This window comes from Triturus cristatus, chromosome 8 (assembly GCF_964204655.1).
Source record: "Triturus cristatus chromosome 8, aTriCri1.1, whole genome shotgun sequence".
Classification (NCBI taxonomy): domain Eukaryota; kingdom Metazoa; phylum Chordata; class Amphibia; order Caudata; family Salamandridae; genus Triturus; species Triturus cristatus.
The window spans coordinates 274,634,618-274,651,464 of NC_140591.1; the positions used below are offsets into that span (position 1 = coordinate 274,634,618).

At 48.1% G+C, this 16,847-nt stretch overlaps 1 protein-coding gene across 2 annotated transcripts in view; it reads left to right on the forward strand.

Annotated features, from left to right (window-relative positions):
* Positions 1 to 16,847, forward strand: part of CUL5 (cullin 5) — a 677,835-nt gene that overhangs the window by 349,446 nt on the left and 311,542 nt on the right. For both annotated transcript variants that reach the window (XM_085621507.1, XM_085621508.1), the window contains one exon: positions 7,649 to 7,713. In XM_085621507.1, coding sequence (XP_085477633.1) covers positions 7,649 to 7,713 — 65 coding nt within the window. The remainder of the gene's footprint in view (positions 1 to 7,648; positions 7,714 to 16,847) is intronic.

The window sequence follows — 16,847 nt, forward strand, 5'->3', positions numbered from 1 at the left end:
TTACGCTCAACACAATACCTGTTTATGCTAAAAGGTATGTTAAGACACACCACAGATATATTCCACCACCTCCACCTTAATCCCTAGTCAAATTGTATGCAATGACGTAGCCAAATAAAAAAAAAAAATAAGATTAAGGCTGTATATAGGGACTTTAATGTGAGGCGAAGCACCAATCTTTCTTCTTCAGGGAATGCCCTGTCAGATACTAGCTATCCAGTTCACCGCAGTTTCCCACCTCTCGCTACAAATTGTTTGAACTATTATGGTTCACCAAATCAGGAGCCCCATCAGACCTGTGCCTTTCAAAGATCTTTCAAGAGATAGCAGAAAGCATAGCAATTCCTCTTACCACATTATTGAACAACATCATTAATGTGGGTAGCTTTCCCACAGAGAGGAAAAAGCCGTCCCTTTGCGCAAAAAACCTTCATTAAACCCAAATGCAGAAAAGAACTGCCGTCCTATTTCACGTCTTCCTGCACCAGCAAAAAACGTAGAGAGACACTTAAACACCATTCTCGCATTTTTTTTTAGATCAAAACGAAATTCTGGATGAAGATCAATTTGGCTTCAGGGATGCCTATAGTACAGAATCTGCATTGGTAGTGACCACTGAAGAGATACGTGACATCATGGACAATGGAGATAAGGCTGCAGTGGTCCTTTTGGACCTATCTGCAGCCTTCGACACGGTGAGCCACTCGGTCATGAAGCAACGCCTAGCAGAGATAGGAATCGGTGGCTCAGGCTGTAGCCTTCTATGCTCCTTTTTAGGTCTCGCCTACGCAGCGCGCATGCGCTGCATAGGAGGGCCTTTAGCCGTCGCTCTGCTCATTTTCAAGCACATACTCGTGCTTGTGGTGGCATCCACCTTGCGGGAGCGAGCAGGGGCGTGCCACAAGCACAAGTGCAGTGCTTGAAAATTAGCAGACTGCGCGCGCACGCATCACTCCTGGGCTCACCTCCTGCTTCCCCTCTCTCTCACGCGCATTCCTTGTTTTGTCATCTTGCGGATGACTCATCTCCCTGATTTCCCGATTTAACTTTATTACTGACAGCACTTTTTAATCATTTCCCTTTGGGGAAATTATAAGTGAAAGCCCTTAATTTTTCAAACAGTCAAAAAATTTGAAATGTGTTTCATTTGTATGTGTCTTTTTAAATAGCATCCGATATTTCACTCATATAGTGGAAGTTTTGTTGAAGCAAATGTCCTGTATCATCATGCTGTATTGATCCTAATGGCAAATGTGCCAGCTATTTGAAGACCACGTCCACCACCACCACCACAACGTCCACCACCACCACGTCCACCCCACCACCCCACCACCACGTCCACAAGTTTTGTTGAAGCAAATGTCCTGTATCACCATGCTGTATGGATCCTAACGGCAAATGTGCCAGCTATTTGACCACCACGTCTACCACCACCACGTCTACCACCACCATGTCTACCACCACCAGGTCTACCACGTCCACCACCAGGTCTACCACCACCACCACGTCCAACACAACGTCCACGTCCACCCCCACCATGTCCACTTCCACTTCCACCACCACATCCATTACCACCACCACATCCACCACCACCACATCTACCACCACCACATTTCCACCACCACGTCCACCTCCTCCACCACCACGTCCACCACCACCATGTACACAACGCCCACCACCACGTCCACCACCACATCCACCACCACGTCCACCACCACGTCCACCATATCCACCACTACCACATCCACCACATCCACCACCATGTCCACCACCACCACATCCACTACCACCACCACTTCCACCACCACATCCACCACCACCGCGTCCACCACCATGTCCACCACCTCCACCACCATGTTCACCACCACCTCCCCCACCACCACCACCTCCCCCACCACCACCTCCTCCACCACCACCACGTCCTCCACCACGACCACGTCCTCCACCACCACCACCACGTCCTCCACCACCACCAGGTCCTCCACCACCACCACGTCCTCCACCACCACCACGTCCTCCACCACCACCACGTTCTCCACCACCACCACGTCCACCACCACGTCCACCACCACGTCCACCACCACGTCCACCACCATGTCCACCACCATGTCCACCACCACATCCACCACCATGTCCACCACCACGTCCACCGCCACGCCCACCACCACCATGCCCACCACCACCACATCCTCCACCACCACGTCCACCACCATGTCCACTACATCCACCACGTCCACCACCATGTCCTCCACCACCATGTCCTCCACCACCATGTCCTCCACCACCATGTCCTCCACCACCACGTCCTCCACCACCACGCCCTCCACCACCACGCCCTCCACCACCATGTCCACCACCACCATGTCCACCACCACCATGTCCACGTCCACCACCACCATGCCCACCACCACCATCATGTCCACCACTACCACCACGTCCACCACCACGTCCACCACCCCATGTCCACCACACCCATCACCACCATGCCCACCACCACCACACCCACCACGCCCACCACCACCACACCCACCACCACGTCCACCACCACCACGTCCACCTCCACCACGTCCACCACCATGTCCACCAACACCACGTCCACCACCATGTCCACCACCACCACGTCCACCATAATGTCCACCACGTCCACTTCCACCACCACGCCCAACACCACGTCCACCACTACCACGTCCACCACAATGTCCACCACCACCACATCCACGCCCACCACCACCATGCCCACCACGCCCACCACGCCCGCCACGCCCACCACCACCACGTCCACCACCCCCACATCCACCACGTCCACCACCGCCACGTCCACCACCGCCACGTCCACCACCGCCACTTCCACCACCGCCACATCCACCACCCCACGTCCACCATGTCCACCACCACATCCATCACCACCGCCACGTCCACCACCGCCACGTCCACCACCACCATGTCCTCCACGTCCACCACATCCACCACCACGTCCTCCACCACCACCACATCCATCACTACGTCCACCACCACCACCACATCCACCACCACGTCCACCACCATGCCCACCACCACGTCCACCACCACCACGTCCACCACCACGTCCACCTCCACGTCCACCACCACCACATCCACCACCGCCACCATGTCCACCACCCCCACAATGTCCACCACCCCCATGTCCACCACCACACCCACCACCACCACATCCACCACCAAGGCCACCACCACATCCACCACCACCACACCCATCACCCCCACGTCCACCACCACGCCCACCCCGACGTCCCCCACCACCATGCCCACCACCACCATGCCCACCACCACGTCCACCACCCCCACATCCACCACCACCACGTCCACCACCACCCATGACAGGTAAAGTGTCACTGGAGGGCAGGGGTAATGGGAGTGTCAACCCCGGCTGTACATGGACATGTAAGGTGCGAGAAGACGGGAATAGGGGCTAGAAGTATTACACCAGACCCAAGATACATTTTGAAGAGGCGCAATCTCACAGGGGCTCCTGTAAAAGCACTCGCAGCATCTCTACCTCACAATGGCATACCTACACAAGCCACTCACTCAAAACAAGCATTGGCATAGCCAATCGGTCTCGCCTTTGGGACCTTATAAGTGTTTAGCCATGCAACACTTGATGTTGTTGCACCAAGGATATTGTGCTGGATAACTAAACACTTATAAGGTCCCAAAGGCGAGACCTATTGGCTATGCCAATGCTTGTTTATGGTGGTGAGCAAATGGTCTCTTTTCGAGACTACACCTCCAAACCTTTTTCCCTACCCTGTGGTGTCCCGCAAGGGTCATCACAGAGCCCTACCCTATTCAATATATATGTGGCACCACTTGCAAAACTGACTAAATCTTTTGGTTTCTTGACTATCTCCTATGCTGACGACACGCAAATTATAGTGTCTATGACCAGCAGCATGGAGGAGGTGGCTCATAGTTTCAACAACTGTATGAGATTTGTCGTTAGTTGGATGAGTATTCACTGTCTTAAGCTAAACTCTGAAAAGACGGAGGCATCAAGTATAGACTTAGTATATTATGCCAGATACAACATGCGCCTGTTGCAGTAGCGCTTTGTGCAACAATTAATTCAAGCAATCAAGCTTACCACACTCTGCATTGGTGGAACACCAAGAACTTTTTAAAACTATTGCCTTTCCTAGACCCACTTTCGCAGAGAACCGTAACAGATGCCTCTCTCATGGGATGAGGAATACATTCCCAAAGTCTAACTGTTCAGGTCACAGTGCCCTTGGTACCCATTACAAGGGTTTTACCTGTGGTACAGTTTTGGGAAAGAACACACACCCTTGAAACCTGATTGGCAGGGACCCAGGGCACATCAAGTCAAAGTGCATCAAATGTCAGGCAAAAAGTAGGGGGTAACCATGCATAAAGGGGCACTTTTCTACAGTCACTCATTAGGAGACTCATTCTTTCTGTAGTGGAACGCAGGGCTCCAGTATGTGTTTCCACTGCTATCTCTTCTGCCTCCATTCCGAGTAAAATTGGGGCTGACAGGCCCAAGTGATCTTAATTATCTCGAACTGGGCAAGAAGAGTTGGTACTTGAAGCTCCTGAGCATTTGGTCCGATTTGACTATGACTTCAGGGCATCTTCTGTCTTAGCATCAGGGAAGGGTCCGGCACCCAAGCCTCTGGAAACTACTCCTTCATGAGTGGTGAATGAGTGGCAGTTAAATGTATTTGATTAGTCAACCAAGGTAGTTGTCATCCTTGCAGCCTGATGCCCACTGACAATTTCCATCTCTGCTAGGCATTGGGATAAATTTGTTTCCTGGTGGATTGTATGTGATTTCTTAGAAAACCGATTTCATGGACTACCATTACTGAGAAACTATTTCACCTAAAATGTTTATTGGAAATTTCAGAACAAATAGCATTTACTCTTTTATAGAAACCAATTCATACAATGCCTTTTTGTTCGAAATTGGCTTTTGCATGCTTATTCTTTAAGGTGTAAATACTCTTACTTTCAGAAACAGTTTTGTCGGAAAGAGTTATTTCAGTACATAACATCAAGGGACATTCTTTCAGATTTATATATTTTACATTGTCAAACAATTACTTAGAAAGCTTTTAATTTGCTGACCCCTCACCACCCCTACACACCATCGATCCCTGACCTCCTCACGATCTATCCCTGACCCTCACAACCTCTAAATGCCATCAGTTATTGTCCCCTAAAAATCCCTCACACACCAAACTACACCTATCCCTGAACCTTGAAAGCCCTTTCCACCCCTAAACTCCACCCATCCCATAAACACCCCTCACTACGCACATCCTTGACCCCTGAACTGCACCCATCCCTGAACCATAGAAAGCCGTTTCTACCTCTACACTCCACACATTCCTGAACCCCCAACAACCCTTCTAGCGCTAAACCCCACCCATCTCTGAACCCTAAAACCCCTCAACACCACTACACTCCACCCATCCCTAAACCATAACACCTCACCCCCTTAAATCCACTCATCAGCGAAACCTAAAAACCCCTTAGCGGAACTAAATGTTACGCATTCCTGCTACCTAATAAAACTTCTCCACCCCCAAACTCCACCCATCCCTGAACCCAAAGAATCTCTTTCTATGCCTTAACTCCACCCATTCCTAAAACCCATGCTCACTCCTAAACATTACTCATCCCTCAACCTAAAAGACCCTCACTAATCCTAAACTCCACCCAAGGTTACTGTAATTTGGGATTTTTATTTTAAATTATCATTACTTTAAAATGTTTCCTTCCGTTTTTTTATTTATTCGTATGTCCTTAAAATTGTCTTTCCTTAGTATTGGTTTTCCATGATTTAGTTTCCTCCAATGTGGTTTCTCAGTTTTGATATTTCCATACATTAGCCTGGTGTGGTGATAGTCATACCGATGGTCTGCAGGCTAAACTTTCAGATGTTATTGTTTTATTCTATCATTGGCCTTATCTGTCTGCTCTTTCAGCTTTTCTACTTATGCCCGATCAAATTGCTCTATTTAAATCACTTATTTTCATGCTCTTTATTCATGATGTCTGAGTCGCAGGTTCCATTAAAACAGTTCATTATGCCATAGTGGGACTTAAACTTATTGCTGACATTTCCTTTGTGCCTGCCTTTCGAACCAATGCTCGCTAAGACTCCTGGTGCTCAAAACAGTTTTTAGAATTGCCATTACCTCCGTGAACTATGTGAGTGCACTGCAGGTGCTCTCGGTGCATTCGCCATACACCATACTCTTCTCAGACAATTTGGTAGTGAGGATCAGGGCTGTGTTCTTATCTAAAGTGGTGACCCCTTTTCCCCTTAGGCAGTCTATCACTCTGCCATAGTTTTTTGCTCCACGTCACCCTTTAAGAGAGGTGAGTCCATCAGCTCAACTCTAAAAGGATTGGAGCTTCCACACTGACCACACAAAAGACCATTGTGTGGATGATGAGCTTTCTCGAGTATTCTATAGAGCAAAGAAGGGAAATTTGGTGCAACAGACGACTGTGGATAGTTTCCTGCTTTAAGATCTACTACGCACAGACCACAAAGCAACCCCCTCAAGGCTTGCTGGCTCATTCCACTGAGGCCAAAGCCACTGTGAAATATTTTGTGAGGGATTGGATGCTCTACACATCTGCTAGGCAGCAACTTTGGGCATTAGTGCACATGTTCTGGAAGCACTACTGTCTTAAAAATCTGGTCTGATGAGAAGGCCACTTTTGCTGCTTAGTCATGCAATTCTTTCTACTCTGAGTAAGCTACCCCAGACCATCCACCTTTTGTAAGGCACAGCTGTGTTATATATTCTAAAAGTGAATAATCTGTGGGTTAGAAGTATCTATCACAAGAATAAGTTACTTACCTTCAATAATGCTTTTTCTGGTGGATATCTTCTCCGACCACAGATTCCTCACTCCTCCCCGTTCTGTGGAGTGGACTCCTGAATTTCATAAGCCCCAAAGTTAGATTTTGGTGCACTGTCATCTACAATTTTTCCAAAGTGTTCCGTGTCTCATGGCTCAGAAGTAGAACAGATTAAGAAACTAATGTTGGTGCACAGGGATGATTTTATATGCATTTCTATTCTGTCACTTCCGGGGCTGTACGGAATCAACGTGGAACCAGCACTTCTTGTTGGCACGTGGGAACATTGTTGAAGAATTCTCTGTATCCCGCATGTGGATCTTGTAAGAGTGAGGAATCTGTGGTTTGAAACAATATTCAGCATAAAGTGCCTTACTGAAGGTAAGGCATATGATACCGTGGAGTAGACTTTTGTGTGACTGTTGTCTGACTGTTCCTTTACTAGGTACATTATTCTTAAGTTTTAATGTCAGATTTATATCTTGAAAGATTAACAAACAAGACAACCATTTTGTTTTGCTTTTATTAGCAAAATGAAAGCAATGGAAATGTTTCTTCTTTCAGAGGCAATGTTAAATCACTGCGATGGATCAGACAAAAAAGGTGGCCGATTATTCTTAACATTGGGTGTGACAGGGGTGACAATATTTCAAACATTATAGCACGAGCCTTTGTAGTACTAATTTAAAAAGTCACATAGGCTACCTTTTTGTGTGACTTTCTCCAAATCACATTTTCATATCAAATTTTTTTCTTCACATTTTTCAGGCATACAAAGCTGTTGTGAATGATGCTACAATATTTAAACTTGAGCTACCATTAAAGCAAAAAGGGTAAGGAATATGGATATTATACGATTTCTTTGTATTTACATGTTATAATGCTGCTTCAGTTTCACTGCTGTAGCTATATATTTCAATAAGCTTCAACCATTTTTAAAATTGTGCATTTAGAATCGATACAAGCCTCACAGTTTCACCATATTAAGAGTGCTTAGACATTACTTTGGTTCCCAAAACAGAGTCCATCTGAAAACACCATGCACCATGCACAAAGTCTTATATATTGGATAAATCCTGAATCAAAGAGAGATTTCAGAAAACCTCTACCTCTGTGGACTGTGCAGTCCAGTTCATAGTTGCTTCATGAGGTTCGCAAGGTAAACTGACCTGTGGTTTTGGCCATTTGCTTAGCTATGTTGGCCTCAAAATGTGGAATGGCTTGCCCCTAGATCTTCATGAGTAGTCAGTCCTCTGCTGTGTAGGAAAAACCTCAAGACATTATTGTTCTGCTACTTGGTTTTTCTGTCTTCTTTCCTAATTCTCACTACTCATCCCATTTCTTCTGCCCCACTCCACCTCTGCAACATGCCAGTATTGAGTAAGTGTTGCTCTTAATTCCATGATGCTCTTGGGACTGTCCATGTGCTTTACACAGGAGTACTTAATTTATTTTACTGTTGTTCAGTTTATTTGCCGTTTAAACAATGTTGCTGTATGTAACATTTTGGAAGTAAATATTTTTACATCTCTTGATGGGTGAACTCAGTCTTATCTGTTATGAGTACATTGGAAGGTTGAGCTTGACGATTTTGCTGTGTAATTTCAACTTTAAACATTTGATTTACAGGGATTATGATTTAATAATCCTGACATTTATTTTCCTAATTATTTTCCTAATTAAAATGCTCATCTGCAAAAATGTTAATTGCTATCCTTGTTGTTGTATGATAAGATACTTCTACAACCACGTAGTTCTGACACACACCAATGCACAGAGAACAGGGTGGATGAGGTGGGGTCAATTTCATACATTGAATAATATTTTCTTACCAGTAATGGAATGATAGTAGCATTGTATTCCCAAAGATCAATTACTGTCTTGTTTGTATGATGGTACATTTAAATTGATTCCTAATGTGTAATCTTATAACATCCTTGTTGCCTCACATCTGTAAGAAAGCTAAAATTACAGCCTTGGGCCCCGTTGGTGTTACCATTCTTAAGTTTAAGCAACTGCTACAGTTTTGGTGCCGAAGTTTGTTTCAAATGTACTTAGTGAGTTTTCATTTACAAAGGTTATCACAGTCACAATGTAAGAGAATTGGAGTAACTATGTTTGCAAAAAGTAGACAAGGAAACCCGAAATCTTGCTGCCTCTTCTTTCCTATAGATACTATTGTGAAAATGGTGTGTACATTCTTATTTAACATGCTTTTATTGCATGAAAGCTAGTGAGGTTCACTTTTGTGAAATCCTAATTTCCTTAAGAAGGGTTTGGACATTATGAAAATGTGCAAAATATGAGCCCTGTAGTGAAGAGGTGTTTTAGGAAACAAGTAGCCACAATGTTTCATTACCTATATTTCATAACCTATTGGGTGTGGAATTTGACTTGCCTTTGCTTCTCAATGCAGTCTTTCACTGCAAATCTTACTTACTGTGGTGGTTTTAATCTTTGAGGCTTTCACAAAGTACACACACTAATTACTTGGCCCTTACCTGCCTATTATTATAGTTTTCTGCTCTGTTGCAGAGCCTATAAGTACATATATGTTCGAGGCATGTGGGCTGCTGAATTCATATCTGTGCATAGATCGCCGCCTAGTGTTGGGTCCGAATGATTGCACATTGTTGTCCTGGAAGAGTCTTCGAAGTATCACGAGATAGGTGACTCCTCCCCTGGACCACAGTGCGCATGGGCATCCTCTCCATCCTTAGATAGTTTTTTCCCGCCATTGGGTTCGGATGTGCTTATCTTAGCTCGAGTTAGGAAAATTCAGTTTAAGGCCAAAAGGCCTTTAGTTATCGTCGGTACTGTTCCCGTTCGGTATCGACTACTTTCTTTAGTGCTTTAGCACCTTCTTCCAGCTTTTCGGATCCGCTTGGTCCGAACATCAAACTTCGATCGACGATGGAATCGAGGACTCCATTCAAACGGTGTCCTTTATGCCACGCGAAATACCCACACATCGACGTCCACCCGGTATGCAACAAATGTCTCTCACCGGATCACGATGAGTCGAAATGTATGGCCTGTGCCCAATTCCGCTCGAATAAGACTCTCCGGAATCGACGGGCGGCGAGATTGGAGGCGCAGCAATCGGCGCCTGCCCCGGCCAACATCTTTAGCACCGAAGACGAGGACGCCGAGAGCGTGGAAGACTTAGACTCCAGCCCCGCTTCCGAACACGACTCCCGATCGGAAGACGACGATGAGGTGATCTTTCAGAGAGAAGAAGTCGTCGCAGAGGTAGGAGACTACAATGAGGCCTTTGGGGCCGAGGAAGATAGCTCCAGCGAGGAGCTAGGCCAACCCGTCGCTACGGAGGCCGAAAACTGACGTCGTCATGAGGCTCAGGTCGAGGGATCGCCTTCGGGCCTTACCCAATCTCATGGTTCCTCGGCCCCGCCTTCAGGCCCGGCCTCGAACATTTCGCAAGAGCCATTATTATCGAAGACGACTGGATTCCCTTCGGCGAAACCGAAACCATCCATCGCACCAGTTCCATCGAAACCGAAAGTGAAACTGGTTGTGATCGGCTCGAAGGCCTCGAAGCCCTCCACTCCTTCGCCAGCAACGGTCATCGGCTCCGATCGCTCAAAAAGGGATTTCGGTGCCGAGCTCACCGCAGCGGATACGGGTGCCGCGCCAAAGAAGAAGGCCCTCGATCCCCACAAGGCGCCTCGGCCTCTGGCACTGACGACATCGGCCCCAACCACCAAAGTCAAGGTGGCCACCCCGTCTGCGTCGACGTCGAAGACGGCGGCGCCTACCAAGTCATCGACTCCAACGAGCGTTGATACCTCCCTTCGGATCGATGACACCATGGCTGCAAAGAAGTTGGGCGCCGCTTCGACACCTACCTCCAAGGTGCCGACCGGCTCCAAAGAGCCATCTGCGTTCACCGTGCAACAGGTCTCGGCATCGTTGCAACGCATCAGAGAACGGGCAGACCTCCGCTCTACGTCGGGTCCCGACACACACAAGGCTTCGAAAGCACCCTCGGCGCCGACCAACATCACGTTTGGGTTGCCGCCGACCACGGCGCCGAAACTGTTCGAGATTCGGACACGTGTCCGCCAGACACAGTCCCCATCCACTGGACAAACAGATTTTGAGCCTTCACAGCCACAATTTATCGACGCCAACACTGGTAGGTTGATGCTCCGTAAGTGGAAAATCACGCCAGAGAGGGGATTGGACTCCTACAAAATTCCTCTCAAACACAAATTGCCGGCAGGGTCAGAGCCAGTGCTTCATGAACACTTTCAACCCTTCCATCAGGATCCACCGTCCTTTTCTCCTACGCCTTCAGAGGCTGACGCAGTAGAGGACTATATAGGGGATGATACCACCTACCCTGGGGATGTCAATCCTGATGATCACCTGCAAGACCCAGATCAGGCATGGGATGACCCCACAGACCAGGGTACCGCACCAGATACCCATGACACGCAGCTTTATAACATAAAGACATCTCCCACAGAGGACACTGCTGCCTTTAATGCCCTCATAGAAAGGGCTGCTGCCAATCATGGAGTAGAACTCCATTCTGACACTGTCGAAGAAGACTTCTTGGTGGACACTTTCGCCTCTTCCGAAAGAACTGTCAAAACTTTGCCCATGTTAAAAGGAGTTCTCAAACCTGCAAAAGACATTTTTAAAGAAACAACCAGGGCACGGGTGCTAAGTCCCAGGATTGAAAAAAAATACAAGCCTGCACCCGGAGACCCTATGTACATTAGGGGTCAGTTACCTTTGGACTCCATGGTGGTTGCTAATGCTCACAAAAGAGCCCACTCACAAACAGGTGATGCTCCTCCCCCAGACAAGGAGTCCAAAGTGCTGGAGACATCAGGCAAACGGATTGCAGCGCAAGCAGCAAGCATCTGGCGCATTGCCAACACACAGGCACTCCTGGCCTGTTACGATAGGTCCCACTACGACACACTAGAATCACTACTCCAACATTTGCCAGATGAATATAAAGAGGCTGCGGAGCTCCTCATCAGAGAGGGACAACTCCTTACCAATGCATCCATCAAGTGCGCACTGGATGCAGCCGACACAGCGGCGAGGGCAATCAACACAAGCGTCATGTTGAGAAGGCATGCATGGTTGAGAATCTCAGGTTTCAAGCCGGAGATTCAGAACAACATCTTAAATCAACCGGTCAACCCAGACTTTTTATTTGGCCCTGAAGTTGACACTACCCTCGAGAAAATTAAAAAAGACACTGACACTGCGAAATCAATGGGGGCTCTGCAGACGCAGCAGTTTCGTAGTGGCTCCTTTCGTCGCCCCAGGAATAGAGGAGCAGCTAGAAGTCAGGGGTCACAGCAGCAGTACACTAAAGGGGGCACACAAAGTACCTATGATAAAACCAACAGAGGTGGATATCGTGGCTCCAGCACCAAGGGCAGAGGACGTGGTTACGGCAACACCAGGTCCTCCCCCAAAAACAAACAGTGACGCCCTCTCCCTTCCCCCCGACCACATAACACCTGTCGGGGGGAGACTCCAACGGTTCCTGTCAGCGTGGAAAACCATCACCACAGACAGGTGGGTCAGGGACATTATCCAGCACGGTTACTGTCTCGAATTAACGTCCACTCCACCCAACATACCGCCAAAGCACCGTCCTATGTCCGTAGAGCACTTGGAGTTATTGCAGCAGGAAGTGCTAAGTATGCTGCAGAAAGGTGCAATAGAGGTCGTGCCCGTCAACCAGCAGGGGACAGGGGTGTACTCTCTGTACTTCTTAATCCCAAAAAAGGACGGGTCGCTCAGACCTATACTAGACCTGAGACCCCTCAACCAATACATTCTCTCAGAGCATTTCCATATGCTCACCCTACAGCAGGTTCTCCCGCTACTCAGTCAGGGAGACTTCCTAGCCACACTGGACCTAAAAGATGCGTATTTCCACATACCCATACACCCATCACACAGGAAATATCTCAGGTTCACTATTCAGGGACATCACTCTCAATTCAAAGTTCTCCCCTTCGGAGTAACAACAGCACCCAGGGTCTTTACCAAGTGCCTAGCAACTGTGGCTGCACATCTACGGAGACAACACATTCACGTCTTCCCTTACCTGGACGACTGGCTTGTTCAGGCAAAGTCAGCCCAGCAATGTGCCAGCCACATGTCCCTCACCATTCACCTTCTTCACAGTCTGGGATTCTATCTCCAACCCGCACACGTACGACATTACCTGTGCGCGTCCATAAACACTCTGGCAGCCACAGCTCAGCCAAATTTAGTGAGGATCAACAGCATGCAACTGCTGATCTCAAAGTTCAAACCTCATCACTCCCTTCCTGCGCGAGTGTTCATGCAGTTGATAGGCATGATGGCCTCCTGCATTTTCATAGTCCCGCACGCGAGACTACATATGCGCCCGCTTCAGGAGTGCTTGGCACGTCAATGGAATCAGGCTCACGGGCAATTACAAGACCTAGTTTTGGTGAGTGGTCGGGCATACAACTCTCTGCATTGGTGGAATCCACAAAACCTTTGCAAGGGCCGACCTTTACAAGAGCCTGTTCCACAAATAATACTAACAGTGGACGCCTCTCTCCAGGGTTGGGGAGCTCATGTACTCACTTACACAGTGCAGGGACTATGGACAACGCAACAACAGAAGATGCACATCAATGTTCTGGAACTGATGGCAATCTTCCTAGCCATGAAGGCATTCAAAGTACACTTGTGCAACAAAGTCGTGTTAATCCGGACGGACAACATGACTGCCATGTACTACATACAGAAGCAGGGAGGAACACACTCTCCACAGTTGTCTCATCTGGCTCCGAGCATGTGGAAGTGGGCCATTCAGAGGAACATATTCCTCATGGCGGAACACCTCCCCGGCAAGGACAACCAGATGGCGGATCTGCTCAGCAGACACAGCCACCAAATGCACGAGTGGGAGCTACATCCGTCAGTTCTCCAACCGTACTTCCAACAGTGGGGTCATCCAGAGATAGATCTATTCGCCACGAACGAAAACGCAAAATGCCAAAGCTTTGCCGCCAGGTTCCCACATCCACAGTCACAGGGCAATGCGATATGGATGAACTGGTCCGGCAGATTTGCGTACGCTTTTCCCCCAGCGCCATTAATACTGCTGGAGGCACGCAAACTGCGACAACACTCACTGACACTCATCCTAGTTGCTCCCACATGGGCGCGCCAACCATGGTACACCACCTTTCTAGAACTTTCCGTGGTGCCGCACCAAAGGCTGCGGATCAAACCCGCAGTTTTAACGCAGAACCATGGCGAAATTCAGCACCCAGATCCGCAACAGCTGAACCTGGCAATCTGGCTCCTGAAGTCCTAGAGTTTGGCTACCTAAACCTGCCTTCTGACTGTATGGAGATCATCAAGGAGGCCAGGAGACCCACTACCAGAGCTTGCTATTCGGCTAAATGGAAGAGGTTTGTCATTTACTGCAACAACAATGACATTAACCCGCTGGACGCATCCATTCAAAACATCATCTGTTACCTCCTACACCTATACCGATGCAATCTGGCATACAACTCAATACGTATCCATTTAACCGCGATAGCAGCCTATCTACAAAACAGGCAGCACCTCTCTTTATTCAGAGTACCTGCCATCAAAGCCTTCTTGGAGGGACTCAAACTAGTAATCCCCCCAAGACACCCACCGGCACCGGTGTGGAACCTCAATTTGGTCCTCACCAGATTAATGGGTCCACCCTTTGAACCTCTCCATTCATGTGAGATTCAATTCCTCACCTGGAAAGTAGCCTTCCTAGTGGCAATCACTTCGTTAAGAAGAGTTAGTGAACTCCAGGCACTAACCATTCAAGAGCCATTCATACAGGTTCACGCAAACAGGGTTGTACTACGTACCAACCCCAAATTCATGCCCAAAGTGATATCGCAGTTCCACATGAATCAAACTATTGAACTGCCTGTTTTCTTTCAAAAACCACAAAATGTCGCAGAGAGAATGCTCCATACACTAGATGTAAAGAGGGCCCTCATGTACTATATAGACAGAACTAAGGACTTTTAGGAAAACAAAACAACTTTTCGTTGCCTTTTCTCCACAACACAAGGGCAACGCAATTTCCAAAGCAGGTATAGCCAGATGGATCGTTAAATGTATTCAAATTTGCTATCAAAAAGCTAAACGCACATTAACGATTCCCCCACGAGCCCACTCAACACGAAAGTTAGGGGCGTCCATGGCTTTCCTAGGAAACATTCCTTTACAGGAAATATGTAGAGCAGCCACATGGTCCACTATACATACATTTACCAAACACTACTGTGTAGATGTACACTCAAAACAGCAGGCAGCTGTAGGACAGGCTGTTCTCAAAACTCTTTTTCAGACTGCTGCAGCTGGCACGGGTAGCCGCCGCTAATGGAGGTACTGCTATGTATTCTATGCACAGATATGAATTCAGCAGCCCACATGCCTCGAACTGAATATGCTACTTACCAGTATGCATCTGTTCTTGGCATGTAGGGCTGCTGACATTCATATCGCCCACCCTCCTCCCCGGCGCCTGTAGCGGCTGCAGCACTCAGAATTACTGTATAGCATGGTCATCACTTACTGTATCTACTCCATCACTGCCACAATGGCGAAAAACAATCTAAGGATGGAGAGGAGGCCCATGCGCACTGGGGAGGAGGAGTCACCTATCTCGTGATACTTCGAAGACTCTTCCAGGACAACAATGTGCAATCATCCGGACCCAACACTAGGCGGCGATCTATGCACAGATATGAATGTCAGCAGCCCTACATGCCAAGAACAGATGCATACTGGTAAGTAGCATATTCAATATTACCATTATTAAAAAATCTCAAACCTATAAATTTCAGATCGGCAGCTTTTGTTTTAATGTTGGTGAATCATGGGCTACTGCCCTTTGTAACACCATACTCTTTTAGAACACTTCAGAGAGGATTCCCAACAAACTAAAACACGTGTATGTTGCAAGACTGAAATCGTTAATTTTACTTTTTAATCTAAAGGATATGTTCGAGGCAAATGAGCTGCAGATTATACACTGTGCATAGATCGCCATCTGGTGTTGGGCCCGGATGTTTGCAGTTTGTTTTTCCTCTTGCAAAGTCTTTGGAAGTCACGAGGTCGGTGACTCCTCCTTTGGTTCGTATTGCGCATGGGCTTCGGCTCCATCCTCAGATTGTTTTTTTCCACCATCGGGCTCGGATGTAATACTTTGCGCTCCGGTTCCGAACTTTTCCAGTTCAGTGATCGACGCAAAAATCCTCGCTCATCGAGATCCTTCAGATAATAAATCATCTTAATCACCTTCTCTTCGGCACTTCTTCGATTCCGGTCGTCGACGGCGGCCTTCGGGCCTATTCCGGCTCCGGTCTCGGCTGATGGAAAGAACTCCCTTCAAGAAGTGCCCTCGATGTGGGTCCAAATTCCCCCACACCGATCTTCATGAGGTGTGCAACCTCTGCCTCACCCCTGAACACGAGGCCCGAGACTGTCCCGCCTGCAAGTCTTTTAGATCTAAAAAGACTATTCGAGATCGAAGGGCCAGATGCAACATCGCGCACTCCTCGACCTCCGCTCCATTCGACATCTTCGGGGACGACATCGAAGCTCCGGGACAGCAGAACATCGAAGAAAAGGACGACGACCTCGTCAGTGCTTCCGAGGCCGACGACTCAGATGTGGAGGACATCACCCCGGCGCAGAGGGTCGTGAGTACTATACCCCCTCCCACACCCACGCCGATACCCAAAAAGGCTTCGGTCACGCCTTCGCCTTCGAGCCTAGGCAAGACCAAGGATACTGCTTCTCACACTCCACCTTCGGGCCCGGTAAAGAAGCCTGTTAAGCCTTCCGGCAGTTCTGGCTCGAGCCAGCCTACCAGCGGTACCGAAAGACACACTTCGGCACCGAAGAAAAAAATCGGCCTCCACCTCCA